The sequence below is a fragment of the Periplaneta americana genome, chromosome 5, assembly GCF_040183065.1.
Source record: "Periplaneta americana isolate PAMFEO1 chromosome 5, P.americana_PAMFEO1_priV1, whole genome shotgun sequence".
Taxonomy (NCBI): Eukaryota; Metazoa; Arthropoda; class Insecta; order Blattodea; family Blattidae; genus Periplaneta; species Periplaneta americana.
Genome location: NC_091121.1, coordinates 173,739,721 through 173,760,519, shown reverse-complemented (window position 1 = coordinate 173,760,519; position 20,799 = coordinate 173,739,721). Strand labels below are relative to the sequence as shown.

At 34.6% G+C, this 20,799-nt stretch overlaps 1 protein-coding gene across 3 annotated transcripts in view; it reads left to right on the top strand.

Moving 5' to 3' along the window:
- Positions 1-20,799, top strand: part of Pask (PAS kinase) — an 83,446-nt gene that overhangs the window by 47,542 nt on the left and 15,105 nt on the right. For all 3 annotated transcript variants that reach the window (XM_069826786.1, XM_069826789.1, XM_069826788.1), the window contains 8 exons: positions 1,680-1,829; positions 4,151-4,288; positions 5,131-5,247; positions 6,166-6,533; positions 8,578-9,416; positions 11,689-11,855; positions 16,777-16,974; positions 18,590-18,712. In XM_069826786.1, coding sequence (XP_069682887.1) covers positions 1,680-1,829; positions 4,151-4,288; positions 5,131-5,247; positions 6,166-6,533; positions 8,578-9,416; positions 11,689-11,855; positions 16,777-16,974; positions 18,590-18,712 — 2,100 coding nt within the window. The remainder of the gene's footprint in view (positions 1-1,679; positions 1,830-4,150; positions 4,289-5,130; positions 5,248-6,165; positions 6,534-8,577; positions 9,417-11,688; positions 11,856-16,776; positions 16,975-18,589; positions 18,713-20,799) is intronic.

The following is a 20,799-nucleotide window of genomic DNA, read 5'->3' as shown; positions in this document are numbered from 1 at the left end:
TGTTAAAACACATCACACAACACAAATAATACACTAATTATAGGCTAGAATATTCACTGAAATTGAAAGTTCGTGCAATCTTCATAATGTGGCAACACTGACGGCCCAAACATAACTAAATAAAGATAAAAACTTTGTGGATTTTCTTTATTAAAACATATCACACAGCACAAATAATACACTAATTTTAGGTTCGAACAGTCACTGAAAATTATAGTTCAAGCGATCTTCCTAATGTGGCAACATTGATGGCCTGAACATAACTAAATAAAGATAAAAACTGTGTGGATTTTCTTTATTAAAACACATCACACAACACAAATAATACATTAATTTTAGGTTCGAATGTTCACCGAAAATGAAAGTTTGTGCAAACTTCCTAATGTGGCAGAACTGACGGCCCAGACTGTGGCAATGTGGCAGATTTAAACTTTTTTTTTTTTTTTAAGCCGAAAGAGCCGTTGTTTTGGTATTGCTGGTTACGAGGGATTTTACTGTATTTATTACTCTTGATGAAAGATAGTGTTTATTTTAGAATTTGTGTTATTTTGGGATTCAGCATTTGATAATGGATATATTAATGCTGTTAAAGTTTGTAAGGTGTCAGTTCATTTTACATGTATAAATATAATAAAATCACTATCACTATTGTTGTCTTTGTCATGACTTTTGCTGATGTATCAATATACAAATGAAATATAATAATCGATTGAATTTCAACCAATCAGAGCAATCAGCAATATTGTCAATTTCGTATTGTCACTTTGTTTTGTTGCTGATGATTCACATTCAGTTTTAAAAATGAATGAGTAACATCGTAATCTAATTATTAATAAATAAACTCAGAAATAATCTATCAAGAATTTCCTCTCATCAAGTACACCCAATGAATTTTTCTAATTTTATGAAATGTCGCTTACATAGTAATAAAATTGTACATGTTATTAAATTTCCATGTATTTAAATTCAGTTTTGTTTATAATAAAATTAATTATATTTCCATTATTCCATTGTGTCTGCATGAATGTGAATGAAATATGATTTGATGTAAATAAAAAGTATGTGGTATTCTCTTTATTTCATTATTTATTTATTGTTCTCTTCATGAAATAGTGTTATTAAATGTCACATAAATATCGAAAACTTTTATGAAAATTATGATTATACTACTCATGGATAGAGCTGGCTGTATTATTATTATTATTATTATTATTATTATTATTATTATTATTATTATTATTATTATTATTATGACCAGCCTCATGGTCTAATGGTAAGAGCTTCTGGCTATAGTTACTGGGGTCCTGTGTTCAATTCCCAGTTAGAGCACAGGAATTTTTCCTTAAAGGGGATTATTCCTGTGTTTGTTCATGGTCTGGAATTTAAGTTAAGTTTAGATTTAAGACCTCTCCTGGCACCACGTAATCATAATCATCCTATCATATCATCGGGGTAATGTAACTTGCCTTCCAGGCAGCCCAACCTCAGAAGTGGGTTAAAACTAAGCCAATGCCAAGAAAGAAGACCAGAAATGTCGAAAAGAACCTAGTGGCATTGGTTAAAAAAAAATTATTATTTTTATTATTACCTATTTATTATTATTATTATTATTATTATTATTATTATTATTATTATTATTATTATTATTATTTTTATTACCGAGTTTTATTATTCCACAGCTTGTCATCGACAAAGCTGGTTGCATAATGTCAGCAGACTCTGAGACAGCCATCATTTTCCAGTATGAAGAAGATGAATTGGAGGAAGCAGACATTTCTGTATTGATACCTGCTATTAAGCTTCCTACAACTGAAGAAGGTCTAACTAAGGTGATATAAATCAAAGAATTTCAGAATAGGTATTTATTTGTAAACAAAGTATATTCATAGTAAAAATGAGCTGAAACTGATTCTGGGCTTTAATATCTGAAGATCATCAACTAATAAAACATTTTTAGATTGCAGATATGTCAGTTTAGGAAGCTGAAGTAAAGTCATTTATATGATTGCTGCTAAACATTTGTCACTACAGACTACGAATTGCATAGTTTATCTGTGTTCTTTAGTATAAAGGCTCTCTATATAATAGTACTTTATGTGCAGCTTCTCAGTTATTTGTAGGTGTACTGATCATGCTGATGAGGAATTCTCGTCACCGGATATGTCGTCATACCTTCTTGTCACCGATTACATTTTAGTCACCGGCATTCTCGTAGCTAATTACATTTGAGCCGTTCAGAGCAAAAGTGGTGTAAGTCAAAATTGGTAATGAAATTTAAAGTAAAAATTCTGTAAAGTACAGTGCAAAGTAGCAATTAATATGTCCTTGCTATCCACTGACTATTAACAGTTTAAATAAATTGAATATTAATTGCTACTTTGCACTGTATTTTACAGAATGTTTACTTCAACACTCATTACCCATTTTTGACTTACACCACTTCTGCTCTGAACGGCTCATTTAATAATTTATTAATGATTTATTGAAAAAATTGAATGACATTTAAATGTCATGGTTGTTTCCGTGGTTACACATATAAGTGTAATGAGATTTAAATGTCATTGTAAGGTTGTTTCTGTGGTTACGCATATAAGTATTTGACAAAAAATTTTAGGTATAAGGTGATGTTCTTACTTATTTTAGTTATTATGAAATTTATTGTATTAATGGGGCATCACGAAGGGGAATTTCGATTCACACGAAGTATTAGGGGCTTTAGGGTTATTGCGAAAGTCACTCCCCACCCCATAAAAGAAGAAAGTGGAGGATTTACACAGAAGGATTAGTGGGATGCAGAACGATACCCTAATTCGCGGGTCTCGTGTAAAGGGGGTTAAGTATTAATTGGCTAAACTGGAATAAGTACAGATTTGAAATATCCACAATTACTTTTTTCTTGTGTTAAAGGGGTTAAGTTATTCTTCCATCTATGATGGAGCTACAGTGCTCCATAGTTTGTGACAAAGGGGTTTTGTTCAGTACCAAAGGAGAGAAGTTTACATACCTTGCAATTTGACTTAACCCCCTTTACACGAGCACCCGCGAATTATAAAGATAATGTTCTTACATACTTCAAAGCAATTGGGCACAATTTGGGTGGCAATTTTGAAACATTAGGGCCTAATCACATAACATTTTATACAGTGTACCTATGGATATTGTGACTTTTATTCAAAACAATAATGTAACTTTTATTGTCACAACAATAATCACTTTCTGTGATTGAATTTAAACACTCCCGTCAACAATGGGATTTCCACTCCAAACAGCAACACAGTATTCGTTATTGCACTCCACAGACGACAATGACAATTCACTTGGATTATTGAGAACAACAATGTACTGCTAATCTCAACTAATATTCACAAGGCACTATTTATAAAACAAAACTGTCAGTTCTCAGTTCGTTGCCTTGGCTAGTTCTTCTGGCTCATTCACTCAAGTTCACAGAATATCGAACCCAAGACTTCCAGAGACAGTCCACTGAACTTCGAACTCAGGTCTCCCAACTGCGGTCCACTGCACGTCGAACCAAAGGCTACGGATGCGCCGCACTTGCCAGGACACTGCTCCAGTTCACTCGCGTGTCGAACCCTAGACTCCTGAGCACTGCTAAACTCGCTGTCCAATACTAACAACAACTGCTGCTCTTCGAAGGCTGCTCGCTTTTTATTAGTTAACTCACACTTTCCAGAAACTACGATTTCGCGATCAATCTACAGATGCTGAGAGGATGGAGCTTCCCGAAACTTCTCTGGATTTCTCCCCTCAGTCGCAGTTGCTTCACTTCCCCCCTCTCTGCCGCCTCCCAGCATGCCGTCGTTCCCCTTACGTCCGTCCCCTCCAGTTTGCATGACTGCAGCCTCGTCTCTCTCCGCGCGCCTCGTCTCTCTCGCCTTGTCGGACGGCGTTCGAATCCCGAGGCAGTTGTCACAATATTTTACTTGACAAAATAAATTATTATTAAAAGAAATGTATACTGGAGACCAAAATATTGGGTGACCAAAAGTCGAAGTGACCAAAACACCGGGTAACAAAATTGAGTGACTAGGTGATACAATGACGAGAATTCCGCAGTTCTTTAAGGTGATATGGAATAATCATCTATTCACATTATGTGCATTTATGATTGAATGAATTTTCTGCTTAGGAAGTGAAGAAACAAAAAGCTACAGGTCGCACCAGAGATGGAGCTACATTTCCTTTGTGTTTAAGAATAAATGAACAGATAACAGAAGAAAAGGACATGGACAATGCTAACACTAACCTTTACTCAGTAATTATTTGGGTAGGTATTGGATTTGTGTGTGTATGTTAAGAAATTTCTAAGCTAGTACAGGGACCTATTCCACAAAGGTATGATGTATGTTACAAGTAAATTCTTTAGGAAGTAGTATAAATACTAGAGTTTCTGTTTCAAAAAAGTTTTCTACATTTGTAATTTACCACACCATACCTACAAATTACCAGTAAAGTTTCATGATTGTGTTCCAAAAGTACTAGTATTACAAATCAAAAGCAAGATATGTATCATTTTCTTAAGTATTATAGCACACTAAACTCCATTTTGCACATTTCTTCAGAAAACTGTTTTGGAAAAACAGAGTTTTTTTAACTGTCTTATTAAAGCAAATGTTATGATTCTGTAAAGAACTGATTTTGAGATTTTTGTGGTAATAAACATTTTCAGCATCTCTAATTCTATCATCTCACATTGGTGTGCAGCAATTTCTATGAAACTATTGGTTGGATTCTCTTCATATTCATTATCTAGTCTTTGTTAATGCAATAAAGAAATAATGCCAAGTAATTTTCTGCATTTTATTAACATTAATAGAAAGAAATGCTATTTGAGGAATGGTGCACTAAAATTAGGCAGACAAATGACGTGGCAAAACCCAATTTCTTGGTATCAGAGATGTTGAAAACGCCTATTTCCATAAAAACCTCGAAATCGATTTCTTGCAGTTTTCTTAGTACTTCTTCTTTGTAGTGATAGCAAGAAATAGGTGGCAAGGGGGAGGAAGGAAAAAGAGGGAGAATGAAACTAAGCAGGTCATTTGAAACTTGTCAAGTTCATTTCGTGTTGTGAAAGTATTGTTATGGCATATCTATTTTTATGCTTTGCAGGTATTTGCAAATATGAGTGGTCTTGTTGTTATTACGGAAGATGGTTCAATTGAAAGCTGCAATCACCACTTCACTCACATGATGTTTGGTTATCCCCAGTCTGAGTTACTGGGTCAGGTAAGTACATATTCTGTTGTTATAAGAATGGGTCAATATAGAGTATCCACCAGCCAATAAACGAATATTGCATACTTTTATCACTGCCAATGTGGCGCTGTAAACCAATTTTTAATACTTTTATCACAACCACAATATATATAGGTATATATATATATATATATACACAAATTAAAATTGATTTATTAAAGAAGGCCATGATCGCACGCATCGGAAAAGTTGCCCATCCGAGAAACGTGGACGGATTTGCCGAGAGGTGATGCTTCCGATACGATGTAGTGAACGCGGTTACATAACAATTACAGCAAAGATAGTCTTTTTCCGATTCGTCCGATGAGTGCGATACGATGTAGTGAATGCTTACCTTAATGGTGAGATAGGACTGAAAATGATTGAACTGCATTTACGAGTATACTTTTCATACAGCTGTTTTTATACACAAAGAAAAAAAAACATTACACTAGATTTGAGTCAGTATGCTAATGTAATTAATTGCAATAATTCTTACTGGTTCCTTTTTTTACAACCAACATTAAAAAAAATAATCTCATTAGAACTACATTGTCATGCTTTTGGTCATTATCATGCAGATTGGCAACACTGAATGCAATTAAACGTAATACTGTACTTTCATTGCTGATCAGTGTTGTTGACGAGTTTACATTAGTTAGATTAGCCAATTAATGGTGAGAGTTTTAAATGTGCTGTTACCCTACTTGCTTATATATTATTTGTGTATTTTTCTGAATATTCTCATGTTACTGGAGAGTTGGTAGATCTGGAAAGAAGAGATGGAGTTAATTATTGGTCAAGTCAGTGAATAGTGGCAACATATACCATGTTTGATTGCTATTACGCATTTTTTTTATAAATAATCACAAACTTATTTGTAATTATATATTTTTTTCTATTCCACAGAAAATTACTACTATCATACCGAACTTCTGCGAGGACTTGGAATATTTGGGTGATAATACAGTAACTTTACCTCATTTTGATTTGAACAAGACAGACGACGATAATGACAACAGTAATTATGATTCTGCTTTGGAAAACACAGACCAGGATAAGTCGATGAATAGCAGAAAAAACACTGGAACCTTCGAACTGGGAAGATCAAGCAATGTTGTGGAAAATCTAGGCGTAGATTTATTGGCTTCTGATGAGGAAAATCCATGCACCAATGTAACAGATGTTGTTAATGCAAATAATTCACTGGCATCAGTTGGTGAAATTTTAGACTCAATGAACAGACTGAATCTTGGTTTTGCCAAAGATGGTTCTAGGTAAGTTTCACCTTATTCTTGGAATGCAGATTGTAATTTTAAGGTCTGTAAATTATAAAAAATTGATTAATAAACTGATCCACAGACACTTGGTTGGCACTCCTTTGTTCACCGGACACATCTAGTTTTCGGATTCCATGTCTCTCTTTGAATCTGTTAAGTCACCCAACGGAAAATCCACACTCACCTTGTAGTTTCATTTTCTGGTGCAATTCCATGGTGTTTTCTTGTAACATCAGCCCAGAAATGTACATTCCCTCAGATCTTTTAATTGCAAACCATTCGTATAGAACACAATGTAATTCTTCACAGTGGGATTGAAGTACAGTTTTCCGATTTTCCGCAACTTTTGTAGATTCAGTGTTACTTATGAATTGTCGGAGTTGATTGCCTTATTTCTTTATATCATATAAAATTGAACTTCCAACTTTATATTTGTCCATTAATTTGGCTCTACTAAGTCCTCTCTCCATTTTCTCGAGTAATTCAAGCTTTTGCTTCAGTGTATGTTCCTCTTGCACTTAGCGGTAGTAGCCATGATGTTATTTATCACACGAATGAAACTTATGTGCAGTAGGAACAGAGAATTTCACACTTTCCTGTTTAGACTTGTCCAACACCCCTTCAAAATGGGCGAGTTCAAGTGATAAATTTAAAGATATCATCTCTGTGCATTGTTTGCAAGCCCAAGAGGCAACTTACCGATCCTACCTAATCTACTACTTCAGGTACATCAGTTTCTGTCTTACGTTTTCACGTGTGAACAATGTAAAGAGTAAACAATATGCAACATGTGCAGTTCACGAAAACCACTCAAATCTTCATTCAACTCTTCCCTTCCACATGAATGACTTTTTTTTTGGCCTGGCCAAAAGTGCCGTTGTTTTGGAATTGCCAGTTATTTGGGTGCCGGATACGAGGGATTTTACTGTAACATTCTTAAATAACAAACTAAAAAATTATTGTTAGAAATGCAGAAATTAGAGTTCTGTCTTATACTGTAAGAAGAAAATTCTGAAGCTATGCTTAGGAAGAGTTGATTTGATATTGTAAGAGTGTCAAAATAGAGCTGAGACATAATAGTAATCTTCTTCTTCTTCTTTCTTTCAAGTATTAGGCCAAATAGCCTGTTACAATCTCACAGTTAAATTTTCAATCCAGCGCTTCTTTGGACGACCGAGAAATCTCTTCCCGTTTGGACGATAGTAGAGCACGACTTTTGGGATTCTATCTCTCGCATGTGATGCAGATGATTTATCCATTTGTTCTGATAATGTTTTACGTGATTAATTACAGGTTCTAGTTGTAATTCTTCCATTACATCTCCATTGCGTTTGTGATCCCATTTTGTATATCCCGCTGTATATCTCATAAATTTAATTTCATTAGCCGTTATTCTGCTTTCGTCTTTCTTCCTCAATGTCCATGCCTCACTGCCGTAAGAAAGTACAGGTCTCGCCAAGGTCTTGTAAAGACGAATTCGAGTATGCCTTTGTACTAGGGAAGGTTTCATAATGGTGTTAATTATTCCCATTGTTTTGGTGTATTTAGAAATTTTCTGTGAAATGTCTACTTCATCGAAAAAAAGATAATGTGTATCCGAGCTATGTAAAATAATTAATCCTTTCTAATAGTTTTGAATCTAAACATATTTTGCTAGGCACAGGGTATTTTCCGCAGAAGGCCATAATTTTATTTTTTTCTTTATTGATTTTCATATCATATTTAATTCCAATTTTGTTAAAATTAAAATCTTGTTGTAATTCATCTTCTGAGGATGCCACCAGAGCTAAATCATCTGCAAAAAGTAATGAATCTAGTTGTAAATGTCTATTGAGTTGTATATATCCATGAGGCAATTGTTTCCATTCTCTAATTATTTGACTGTGAAGGGCCGCAGCCTTGTCTTACTCCTGTATGAATAATAATAGTAGTAGTAATAATAATAATAATAATAATAATAATAATAATAATAATAATAATAAGAGCTCTTATTTTATCTGAACAATGTGAATTATCACTTTATTTTATTTTCATTTTTCAGTATTAGCCTCTCTTCCTATTGCAATGAATCATCATTAAAACAGTGTTCCATCTTTACAATAAGCCAGTCAACCCCCAACAGTGGCCTTGGAGAACAGGCCTCACCTTCTCATCATGATGGGAGTGGTAATGGGAAGACATTACCACCTATGACATTAAATATCATATCCGGTAATGCAGTTCTGGACATAGAAAGCTACAGTGACAATGGCGAGTTGACACCAATTGTATCACCTCGAAATGACTTTGTCGATTATGATGACAACTTCGAAACTGCTTCAGATGGTGAAGATGATGATGATGATGATGACGACAGTATAGAAGTTATACAAGATGAACAGGATGACCCTGTTAATAAAACTGATAACAAGTCAGATGGTGGAAAGTTGCCTTTAAAATCATTTTCTGGAGAGAATTCACAGGACTCTGTAAAAGGAATTGATGTTGTTGTAGAAGTGCTAGGTTTGTATGAAAAATCAGGTACAAATGATTCTGACAAGGAGAATAGGTTAGAAAGGCATTGTGATGGAAGTGAAAAAGACAAGATTTCTGAAATTGATGTGAAGTTTTATGAAAGGAAAGTAACAGAATCATTAGGTGTTAATAAATTAGATGGTTCAGAGGAACTGAGTATAATTCCAAACTCACCAGGCCTTAATGAAGAGGATAGTTTGGACCGTACTGTTGATCTCTTAACATCTACTCCTGCAGTTGGCAAGAGGCTGGCAAGGAAAAGAATGTCGAGAGACCTAGAAGATAAAGTCGAAGTTGGAATACTAAAGAAGTTCGTTGATGGAAGTTATGTGGGATTTGGAAGGCATCGCGATGCCTCAAATTTAGGTAAGATGGTAGTACTTTTTTACTAGCATGTTAGTCGTACATATTTAGTACTTACTGGCTTTTAAGGAACCCGCAGGTTCATTGCCGCCCTCACATAAGCCCTCCATTGGTCCCTATCCTGAGCAAGATTAATCCAGTCTCTATCATCATATCCCACCTCCCTCAAATCCATTTTAATATTATCCTTCCATCTACTTCTCGACCTCCCTAAAGGTCTTTTTCCCTCCGGCCTCCCAACTAACACTCTATATGCATTTCTGGATTGGCCCATGCGTGCTACATGCCCTGCCCATCTCAAACGTCTGGATTTAATATTCCTAATTATGTCAGGTAAAGAATACAATGCGTGCAGCTCTGTGTTGTGTAACTTTCTCCATTCTCCTGTAATTTCATCCCTCTTAGCCCCAAATACTTTCCTAAGCAGCTTATTCTCAAACACCCTATATTTAGTAGATATGAGAAGTGCAAACTTTGGGATATTAAACTTTGGTTTTGTTTACTATTACTGTAGTACATGGAAAGTCAATGGAGATGGGTTCTTCCATGTTTGTTGGCCGTAGGATGAAATGGTAGCTGTCATATTTTTCCTTTTTTTTGTCATTAATCTTCTTGTCATCACTTTCATTTTCATATCTTTATCCTTTTTCTTTATGGGAAATGCCAATGATTCTTAAAAAAATAACGGCCCTTGCAATTGCTCTGTAATTGTTGTTTGGAATGTATTTAAAATATTAATCTTATTTTCTACTTCTCGAACCCTTTAAATTTAGATGTTTTGGATTTTATTAGATAGCAATACTGGATGTTTTATATCTATCCTATTTTATGTACACGTTTCTGATATAATATTCTTTGGTTTTATGTGTTCGTATTATATGAAACATAATGAGCAGAGTGCTGCATTGGAGTTAAATCACTCGCTTGAACTCGGTCGAATGTCGCACGCTCGAGTGAGATAAGATCGATCGTGATACGCTCGTAATAAATAGAAGCGTAGTACAAGGTCATCTCACCGACATGTCTTATCTTGTATGGAAGGTGACAGATAAGATACACATATGTTTGGTCACACAGTAAAAATAAGGCTTTATTTTCTGCATTTATGGCAAACATCTAATGGAACGTACCAAAACAATAACATGAAGTTATAAATAAAATAGTACGAAAAACTTCGATATACAATTATTATTCCTAATTAATAATTATTCAATATTTGATTTACCACATATATAATATGATAGGTCCATACATAGTGGTCCGCCTACCTATATACTGCGAAAATGTAGAAACTTTTACAAAATATTATATAGCAGTAAATGAATAACAATATTAGTACAGAGATAATGTCACAGAAAATATAATAAAACGAATAATTATGCTGCACAACTGTTACAGACGCAAAGATTGATACACTAATTATTAGAAAACTTGATACATTTCTTGCATTATCGTGATTGTTCTCTCTGTTTATAATAATTACATTTACATCCAATAACATCTATCAGATATGGCAAAAACAAAATCACTCCTGTGTGGGGGGGGGGGGGGGAACATATACCTACAACATTTATATTACATTTTAAAGCAAGTTTTGTAGTTGTACTATGGAGAGGTTAGTTAAACACTGCAAAGTTTTGAAATGATAAACATCTATGATGTTACTACACAGTTCATCACTGTAACAAGAACGAATGTCTAATGCTCGGCTTATACTGTTCGAGGATTTATCGCTTGCGACAGTTTTACCCATTGTGCATGTGCTCTACCTATCGGATTATGCTATGAACTACTTGGCGCTCGAGCGAAAACGTCCGATGCAGACCTCTGATAATGAGTGTACAATTGTGGCTTTATATACAGAAAAGTGAATGTTTTTTTTAATAGCACAATTTCCTTAACGATTAGAAGTATATCGACTTTAATAAATTAATTTGTGTAGATAACATTAAACCTTGATTTTATTTTCCGAAAAAGTTTTTAATGAAGACATAATTCTGTGCATATATATTGATTGGTTGTATTGCTGCCAAGTGGTAACTGGTTGGGAAAAACGAAAACCTTCATGTCAGTATATGTATGCATACTTTTTTTCCCATACAAATTTTAAACTGAATTTATTACTTGTAAATGGAAAGATCTGCTCTTTGGACTGCTCTTTATTTCATACATCTACTTTTGTCATTCCCACCTTCCTCTTTAAGTAATACAATCTTCTTGTAATGTTAATGGCATAGTGTCATGGCAATTAATTGGTGTTTGATTTTTGTCTCAGATATTGTGTATCGAGTACGTGGTGTGGCTCTAGCATGTGGAAGGCTTGTGTACTGTGTGTGGGTGTCAAGAGACCCAGAAGAAATTGGAGAAGGAGGGAGATATTGTGGAGGAAATCTAACTTTAACATCCAGTTTTAATAGCACTATAGACAACTCATTAGGACAGGTAAGGGCTCCTGATATTACTAAGTTAAAGTGTTAAGTAATTTTGAAAATGATTTTATGCTCGACCATGTCGAAATGTAGTAATTATACACCTGGTAGCAGTCCTTTAATGCATGTCATTAAAGTGCACCTATTCATTAAAGTTCAGGTTTTCGATTATTCTCGGATATGCAATCGAAAGACAACGAGGGAAATGTCACGGAGGCTGGAAATCCAATACTGTCGCAGAAGGTTATGTTCTGTTACTATAATTAGCGTTAATTGTAAATAATATTCAAAGAAATTCAATTTGTCATCTCGTTTTTCAATTCTAAATCAATTTCCAGGTTATATCAAAATTAGTTCATGTTATTCTCTACATTACATCAAGGTCAATGACATTATTGTTCCTCGGAAAAAATCAATACTTTCGCGTCTGTGCACATCTCACAATTTACGAGCTATGCACAAGGTCACTTCCGATCTTCTGTCAGATACAAATAAAATGAATACTTGTGAATAATTTCAAGTTAGAAATATAGTCGAGCATAAAAAGTCGTATGAAACTTGCCTATAATGGTAATTAAGACGCTCGTATGAAAATTATGAAACTCGCTTGTGCTCGTTTCATAAACAGACATTTTCGCGTCTTAATTACTATCATTATAGGCTCGTTGCATAATGTACTATTATGTGTTAGTTTCCTATCTTTAAACAAAAATGAATCTGTATCATTCCTATCATCATCATCATCAATCATCATTATCATCGTCATGTCTGTTGTGCTTACCTCTGAAGTAATACAGAGTGAATTGTAAGTAATGTCATTAATTCCAAGGGGTTATTCTTTAAGATATTTCAAACAAAAAATTTGATATAATTTTGCTTGTTTTAGCTTACTGTTTGAGGAAAACATTGTTTCATGTAAAACATTTCTTAGCGTGCTTTGGGAAAGCCATTGATTTAATTCGCGATATGCTCAGTCACTTTAAGAGAGCAGTGTATTGTGATAATAAATGATTGAAAGAATTTTAAGGTACGGTCACATGTCGCTACTTTTGCAGCGCTGCAGTACAAAAAACTGCGCAACTCCCGTACTGCGACGTGTGAACAATGGTGCAACCCGAAAAGTAGCGGCTGCTGAACCTGCTGCCCGCTACTTTTCCATAGTGCGTGCAGCTTAAAAGTAGCGACGTGTGAACAGGGTTCTCAGGGTTGCTGCCGCAGCATTTTTGATAATCAGTTTTGTTGAAACTTTTGCTGCGGTTGCGACCAGTGTTACCACCCAAATGTGCCAATGATACTTTTATTGTTTGGATATATTTTAATGTTAAATGTGATGAAAATAAATCATTTTTAACAGTTATTAAATACACAACAATAATTGCTGACGACATAATTCATTTTTAAAATTTTCCGTAGCGTAGTTTCAAACAGGAGGGTTGCCAACATTGATTACATGAATATGCTGTTGGTTATCATTTAAGTATATAGACGTTTTTAAAAGCTTTATAGTAAAAATAATGCCAATTTCTGAATACTAGATACGACAGAAAAGCAAATAGTAGATAAGGAAGCTTTCGCATGTGTTTCTTAATAATGCAACATAACCACAAAATGTATATTGAGAAGCCAACACGGAGATGGAAACCTGCAGCATGACTGTGGCTGCAAAAGTAGCACCTTGTGTGTGAACAGACTCGCAACCTCCAGTTGCAACTTTTGCAGCACTCGGATTGCGCAGCACGAAAAGTAGCGTGCAGCAGCGCGCTACTTTTGGCTTACGTGTGAACACGACACGTAACTTTTGCAGCTGCAGTACAAAAGTTGCGCAGCAAAAGTAGCGACGTGTGACCATACCTTTAGTTTTGTCCTTTAAATGTGCAGAAATTTGATCCGAATAAATGTATCATATTAAAATTCGTTTTCAGAATGAAAAGTTACATTTGTTTGGATCAAATTTCTGCACATTTAAAGAAGAAAACTAAAATTCTTTTAGTAATTTGTCATAATGCACTGCACTTCGCATATTGGGTATTAAATCAATGGCTTTCCCAAAACACGCCACGAAATGTATGATATAAAACTATTTTTATCTCGAAAAGGAAGCAAAAACGAGCAAAATGGTATTAAACTTTTTGTTAGAAATGTCGCAAAGAATAACCCCCTGAAATTAATGTCATTACTTACAGTTCATGCTATATTACTTAATGATTTTCACTAACGTTAAAGGCTGTTTATGATGCTGATGTACAAAAAAAAAATGTTATTTTTAAGCACTTTGATTTAATTTTAATTAAGTACTTGGTGAACACAACTAATAAGAAAAGCTTATCTTACATTATACAAATGTAATTAATAATTTTAAAAATCTCTGTTTGTCATATTACGATCATTTTCTTCAGCCAGTTAGAAATAGTTGCCATGGATGAATATATAATAGGATGCGAAACTTACTTAGTTTCCCGTAACACATACTAGAGGCGCTGTTGTAGAAATTGACCTTGCTGCCACCTGTTGGGGGGAGGGGCGTTATTACATCTAGCAGCGCACCATGTAGCGAAAAGAGTAATTACTCCATGCATTTAGCAGCGCACCTGGTGACGAAAATGTTAAACTGTGCAGAAAGTATTCCCTCCCACCCTCATCGATATTCAAAACTAACTCAATTTTAAATAAAACATTTACAGTTTTATTCCTCACAGTATCTTCTACTGAAAATTCTTACCGGAGCCAACAGGAAGATAAAAGAGACGATCTATTTTACACTACCCGATTAAAATATAACCAGACAGAGACAAAAAATAAAGCAAAAGGTTAGATAATTGGGATTGTATTCTTTGGGTATTTATTGTACAGCGCAATGGAAAAGTCTGCAAGAACTACTTAGATACTTCAATTTATTATATTACTATTACTTTACAATACATTCAACAACACTATTTTTACAACGTCCAAAACATCACTGTTTAACATACACTGCTTGTACACACACGTATCACTTTATGTTCACTTATTAGCAAGTTTCAGTCCGCCATCTCGACTCCTCGACTCTCCCGTACAGCAATATCTCGAACGGATAAATAGAGAACTCTGGGTAATGTACCCAACATGTAGTTCTAATGTTGGGTGCTGATCACCTTATTTCAGACCCCCAATGCCAGATGGTGCTGACTGCAGTTTCGCATCCTATTATATATTTATCCATGTAGTTGCCTTTCACTTTAATTTTTGAAGTAGTAGTATGTAAACTTACATACAAGAAATCAAATTTCCCGAGCCTTATTTAAAAGCAATTGTGTTATATTTACATTTCTCGTTGTCTAACCCATTCCTTGTATATGCGAGCTGCATCTCTCCAGGCATCTTTATAGTGTTGTCACAGTGCATCAGGTTTCAAAATTCCTTTACAGCACAAAAACCTTCATTTGTTTGGATTAAATTTCTGCACATTTAAAGAACAAAACTAAAATTCTTCTAGTTATTTATTATCATAATACACTGCTCTCTTAAATTGACTGAGCATATTGGGAATTAATTCAATAGCTTTCCCAAAATACGCTATGAAATGTTTAATATAAAATATTTTTTCCCCCGAAAAGGAAGAACAGATGAGCAAAACTGTATTAAACTTTTTTGTTTGAAATATCTCAAAGAATCAATCAATCTTGTTAATGTATCCAGCTGTTTGCTGACAACATAAAGTCCACTATAGTCCACTGTAGTCTATCCAGTTGTTGTTTTTCTCGTGGGTACTCACCTTGTCGTGGTGAGGGGGCTTAAACTTGTTGTTTAAGCTAAAAAGTAACAAAGAGTTACCCACATAAGCTGCATTACCACCAACGCAGTCCCACTATATTTTTCACTGTTTATATCCATGGAGTCCCTCAGTGTAAAATTCTCCGAAGGTAAAATAGTCTCTCAATCGGATCTCCGGGTAGGGACTGCACAGAGAGATGCCAAGAATCTTACTAAAGTACTTATTTGGAACACCAAAAGTCACACCGTCCAGTCAGTCAGAGCCAAATTTAATATTGGAAAGAACCATATAATGAGACAAAGAGGCAAATATAATACTAAAAAAATTGAAGTATGGTGTCAGTCCAATGCAGAAGCAAAATCCATTCTTTGTAATATAAAAAATGAGGCTAAAAAGAATAAATTCCATGTCTCATTGGGTAGTACATTTACAGACTGAGAATTAAAACGAATAGGCAACATTAACGAAAAAGATAAAGATACTCTAAAAATTTTACAATGGAACTCTAGGTCTTTAAGAAACAAAATGGATTTATTAAAGCAAGAAGTTCAGGACAAAAAGCCTTCTATAATATGCATACAAGAATCTTTTCAGATTGCTGATATTTTAAAATTTTACAAATTTGCTGACTACAAAATTTTTAATCTGTTTCGTGAAGATAGAGGGGGTGGAGGTGTTGTTATCATGATCTCAAAGAATAACCCCTTGAAATTAATGGTATTATTTATGGTTCACCCTGTATTTACAGAACATGATTTGCAGAAAGTTTTTATTGTCTCCTGTAAAATTTGTTTATTTACCATAATAGAAATCAACATGATTAACTCCTTTTCCAAAGATTTTGAGATATTCAAGGTTAAAGTTCAACACACACTATTAATTCTGTGATGTAGTCGAGAAGAATACTGCAGTCTGTGGGCTTTTTACTGAACTATGGAGCAAATCACATTGACCACTGAAAATATGGTCAATTTAATACATTGCCAACTTATAAACTCTGAAATAACCAAAAGTGGAGTTAATCATGTTGACTTCTGAATGCCTGATATGTCACCTTTTTGCATCTTCTGTTTCAATTCTCATTTACTTTGTAGTTTCAGATTTTCAGTTGCTGTAATCTATGGAATCCTATTGCAATAAGGAATGTTGATCTGACTTTCTGAGTGCTTCATGTTGGTTTCAGGCAATTCGTTCATGTGCACAGAGCAACATCATTCCACAACAACCAAGCACTCGACCAGGTTCTGTATCAGTGTTAAGTCAATGTGATGACGATCAAACGTGTGGTGACTATGGCGAGCAATATACAACACTTCAACAGATTGGTAAAGGAGCGTTTGGTTATGTTAAAATGGCATTCCGAAACGAGGATGGTTTATTGGTATGTGAACCATATTGTCATCTTAAAAATCTTAGAATAATTAGCAAATACATGGATATGAAATACATACTGTAACCACAGTCTACTATATACAGTCACGAAGCTTGAGTTTTGAGGGTGCTAGAAACAATAGACTGTGACGGTACTATTTTGCATTGCCTGTAATGAGGCGATATTAGCGATCCTAGTGGTGAGCAACTATCTAATGTTTGCATATTTACTATGTATTTAGCTTCGCGACTGTATATGTGGAGCTTGTTTCCAAAAGGTACCAAATCCACAATTTTCGAAAAACGAGTTACAGATGGCAGCACATTCTTAGCTACTCTAGAATGGAAACACTAGCCATTTCTCTCGAAAAGTACCAAATCATGTCTCCAGAAGTCACTGAAAACAGTGTTTTACAGCAGAAAATACCACATCCATGCTGAGATTGATGCCAAAACATACCAAATCTCTAGCGTGTTCCTATTGGTTCTCGACTTCGTGTCACTGATACGTCACTTGTCATGCAGAAATTTCATTGGCTATTATGATGACGTATTAGTTGTTTGCATTATTGTGACATTAAACGAACTTCCATTTTACAATAATATTATAAATTCTGATTCTATTGTTAGAACAGAGGATGAGGATAACATTGATGTTGATTATCATAATTAGAACAAACATAGCCTCCATTTTATGAAATTTAATTAAGAATGTTTAGTAATATGTAGCCTATTTAATTTTATAGTGCTAATGAATAATTCCTTTACATCCCCATTTATAATACTGAATTATTCCATGCCAATATCAAAGTCATGTTCAGGAGGCTAAGAAAAAAGATTCTTTATTAGTATCCATGGGCTATTTTGACATTAATAAACTCCAATTTTACAGTAATATTATAAAAGTTGAGTCTGTTGTTAGAACAGAGGATGAAGATAACATTGATGTTAATTATGATGATTAGAACAACAAACATAGCGTCGTAAAATGACCGAAAACAAAAACAACAAACATAGCCTAATTTTTTGAAATGAAAAATGTTTAATTATGTATTCATTTTTACAGTGATACTAAATAATTCCTGTACATCCTCATTCATAATTAGGCTACTGAATTATTTCATGCCAATATGTACCTCATCCAATTGTGCTGCCAAAATGTACCAAATCCAAACTAAAATCATTAATAACTTCCTGAAAATGTGTGAAATATCTTAAATATATGCCTAAATATGATTGGTGACACATAAAGAATAGTGACATAAAGCCATCACAATATACAATATTTTTTACAGCTATGAGCAGTTTTTTTCATTTCCTGTAAAATTAGATCTGTTGGATTTGGTACCTTTTGGAAAGGAGCTCCACATATACTAAACTGTGCTGTAACTGTGTGAATAAGTTATTGCTATTTACTTTAAAATTACGAAAGAAAATAAAATCTCATTACAGCTCTTGCAATCTGAACCACTTACCACATCACATCTCCTTAAATCTAACATGAATTAAACTACTTGAAAAATAATATTTTTTTTTTTTTTTATAATTATTCCCTTCTTCAACTTCTCATTTGTTATGATTGGCTGTCTGAACTGCTTATTTGTTTCTGAATTCTTTGTGTTCAGGTTATAACAAAATTCATCCAGAAACACAAAGTGCATCAGCAATCATGGGTTGAAGATCCTACACTTGGGAGAAAAGTTCCACTAGAGATCAGCTTGCTAACGACACTAAAACATCCTAACATTGTATGTATACAAACTTTGTTGTAACTTTTATTTTTTGTATGTTACAGCACTACAGTCAAATGTGTTTTAATGAACACCAGTTTAATGAATTCGTCAGTACAACGGTATTCTCCTTCCTTACCTGCATAAGGTTTCATGTTAAATTATTTAAATTATACGAACGTGGCTTAATTGTAACCCACTTCTGAGGTTGGGGCGCCTGGAAGGTTGAGTTACATTATCCCGATGATGTGATAGGATGATTATGATAATGTGGTGCCAGGAGAGGTCTGAAATCTAAACTTAACCTAAATTCCAGACCATGGACGAACACAGGAATAATCCCCTTTAAGGAAAAATTCCTGTGCTTTAACCGGGAATCGAACCCAGGACCTCGTGAACTATAGCCAGATGCTCTGACCACTAGACCATGATACATATGATCATTACAACGAAGTTGTGCCGTCAAAGTACTTTACTGTTCACAGCTGATTAGAAAAATCCTCACCAGAATAACTGTAGGTGATAACACCAACATATCAATAATTGGTTAAATGGCGATCTTACTCGTGTTAATTGTGTAAGCATGGAACATCATAGACAACATCATAAGGAAGACAAAACAAAAACTCAACAAACACACAAAACACAACACATACACAAGAAATACATCACACTAACATATGAAAACAAAAACACACACAAGATCGCATCCTCATTCAGAAAACAGAAATACAACATAGCATACAGAACAGAAAACACACTACAAAGACATCTCAACACACAAACAAATAAACACAACCATACAGGCGTGTACAAACTCACATGCAATAGTTGCGACAGTTTCTACATTGGACAGACAGGCAGATCATTCCAAACTCGATACAAAGAACACATTAAAGTAATAACCAGAGGACACAATACATCTACATATGCCGAACATGTAACTAATGCTAACCACACATACAATAACATAAATGCAGACATGGAAATCCTACACATATAACCAAAAAACCAAAAACTCAACACACTAGAACAATATGAAATATACAGATACACTAAAACACACCCTGATCAAATTCTCAACACACAGATCAATTTCAGAACACACACACTGTTTGACACCACATTTCAACACCTTTCAACAATCGAACGCACCCATACAACAGGCAGCGAAGTTCGAGATGACTCCGAGATCTGGTAGGCTCTGAGGATAGTGTGAAGAAGCACTGAAGCAGCTGTAAGCCGCACATGCTTACACAATTAACACGAGTAAGATCGCCATTTAACCAATTATTTATATTCAAGTGTGAAAAGTAGTGTACGAAAGATTCAACATGGACCAACATATCAATTTTAGAAGCCATGGACATGTTCACTTCAACATGGGGAAGCTTGCCCTTAGTGGTTATAATGAATTTCTGGCAGAAGTCCAGAATTTTGTCAGTGATTGAAGAAGAAAAAAGGAGCCTTCCGATGACATTGAAGAGTTGGTCCTAGAACTCTGTTATGGAAGAGGGCATTGTCAGTGGTGTAATGCAAGAACAAGGTGATGTGAGTGAAAGTGATGAAGAATCTGTATGTAGTGACAATGATAATGAAAAAAAAAGTCTCTTGCCGAAGCTGTGAATGTTGCTAATGATTAATGGCTATTTTTGGCAGGACAAAAAAATTTACCAGAGGATGTGACAAAAAGTGCAAGTGTTATTGTAAATTATCTAGAAGAATCAATATTATAAAATGTTCAGTTCAGAAAAAATTACAAACTTTTTCTCAAAGTAAAACATACAGCTATGATATTTGTGTAAAAAGTAGCATTGATCAATATTATAACGAAAATAATGACAGAGTCCCTAGAAATTCGTTAAAATGACATTTGACTGTACTGTGTTGTATATACTTGCTTATGGCTTTTAAAGAACCCGGAGGTTCATTGCCATCCTCACATAAGCCTGCTATCAGTCCCTATCCTGAGTAAGATTAATCCACTCTCTACCATCATATCCCACCTTCCTCAAATCCATTTTAATATTATCCTCCCATCTACGTCTCGGCCTCCCCAAAGGTCTTATTCTCTTTGGCCTCCCAACTAACACTCTATATGCATT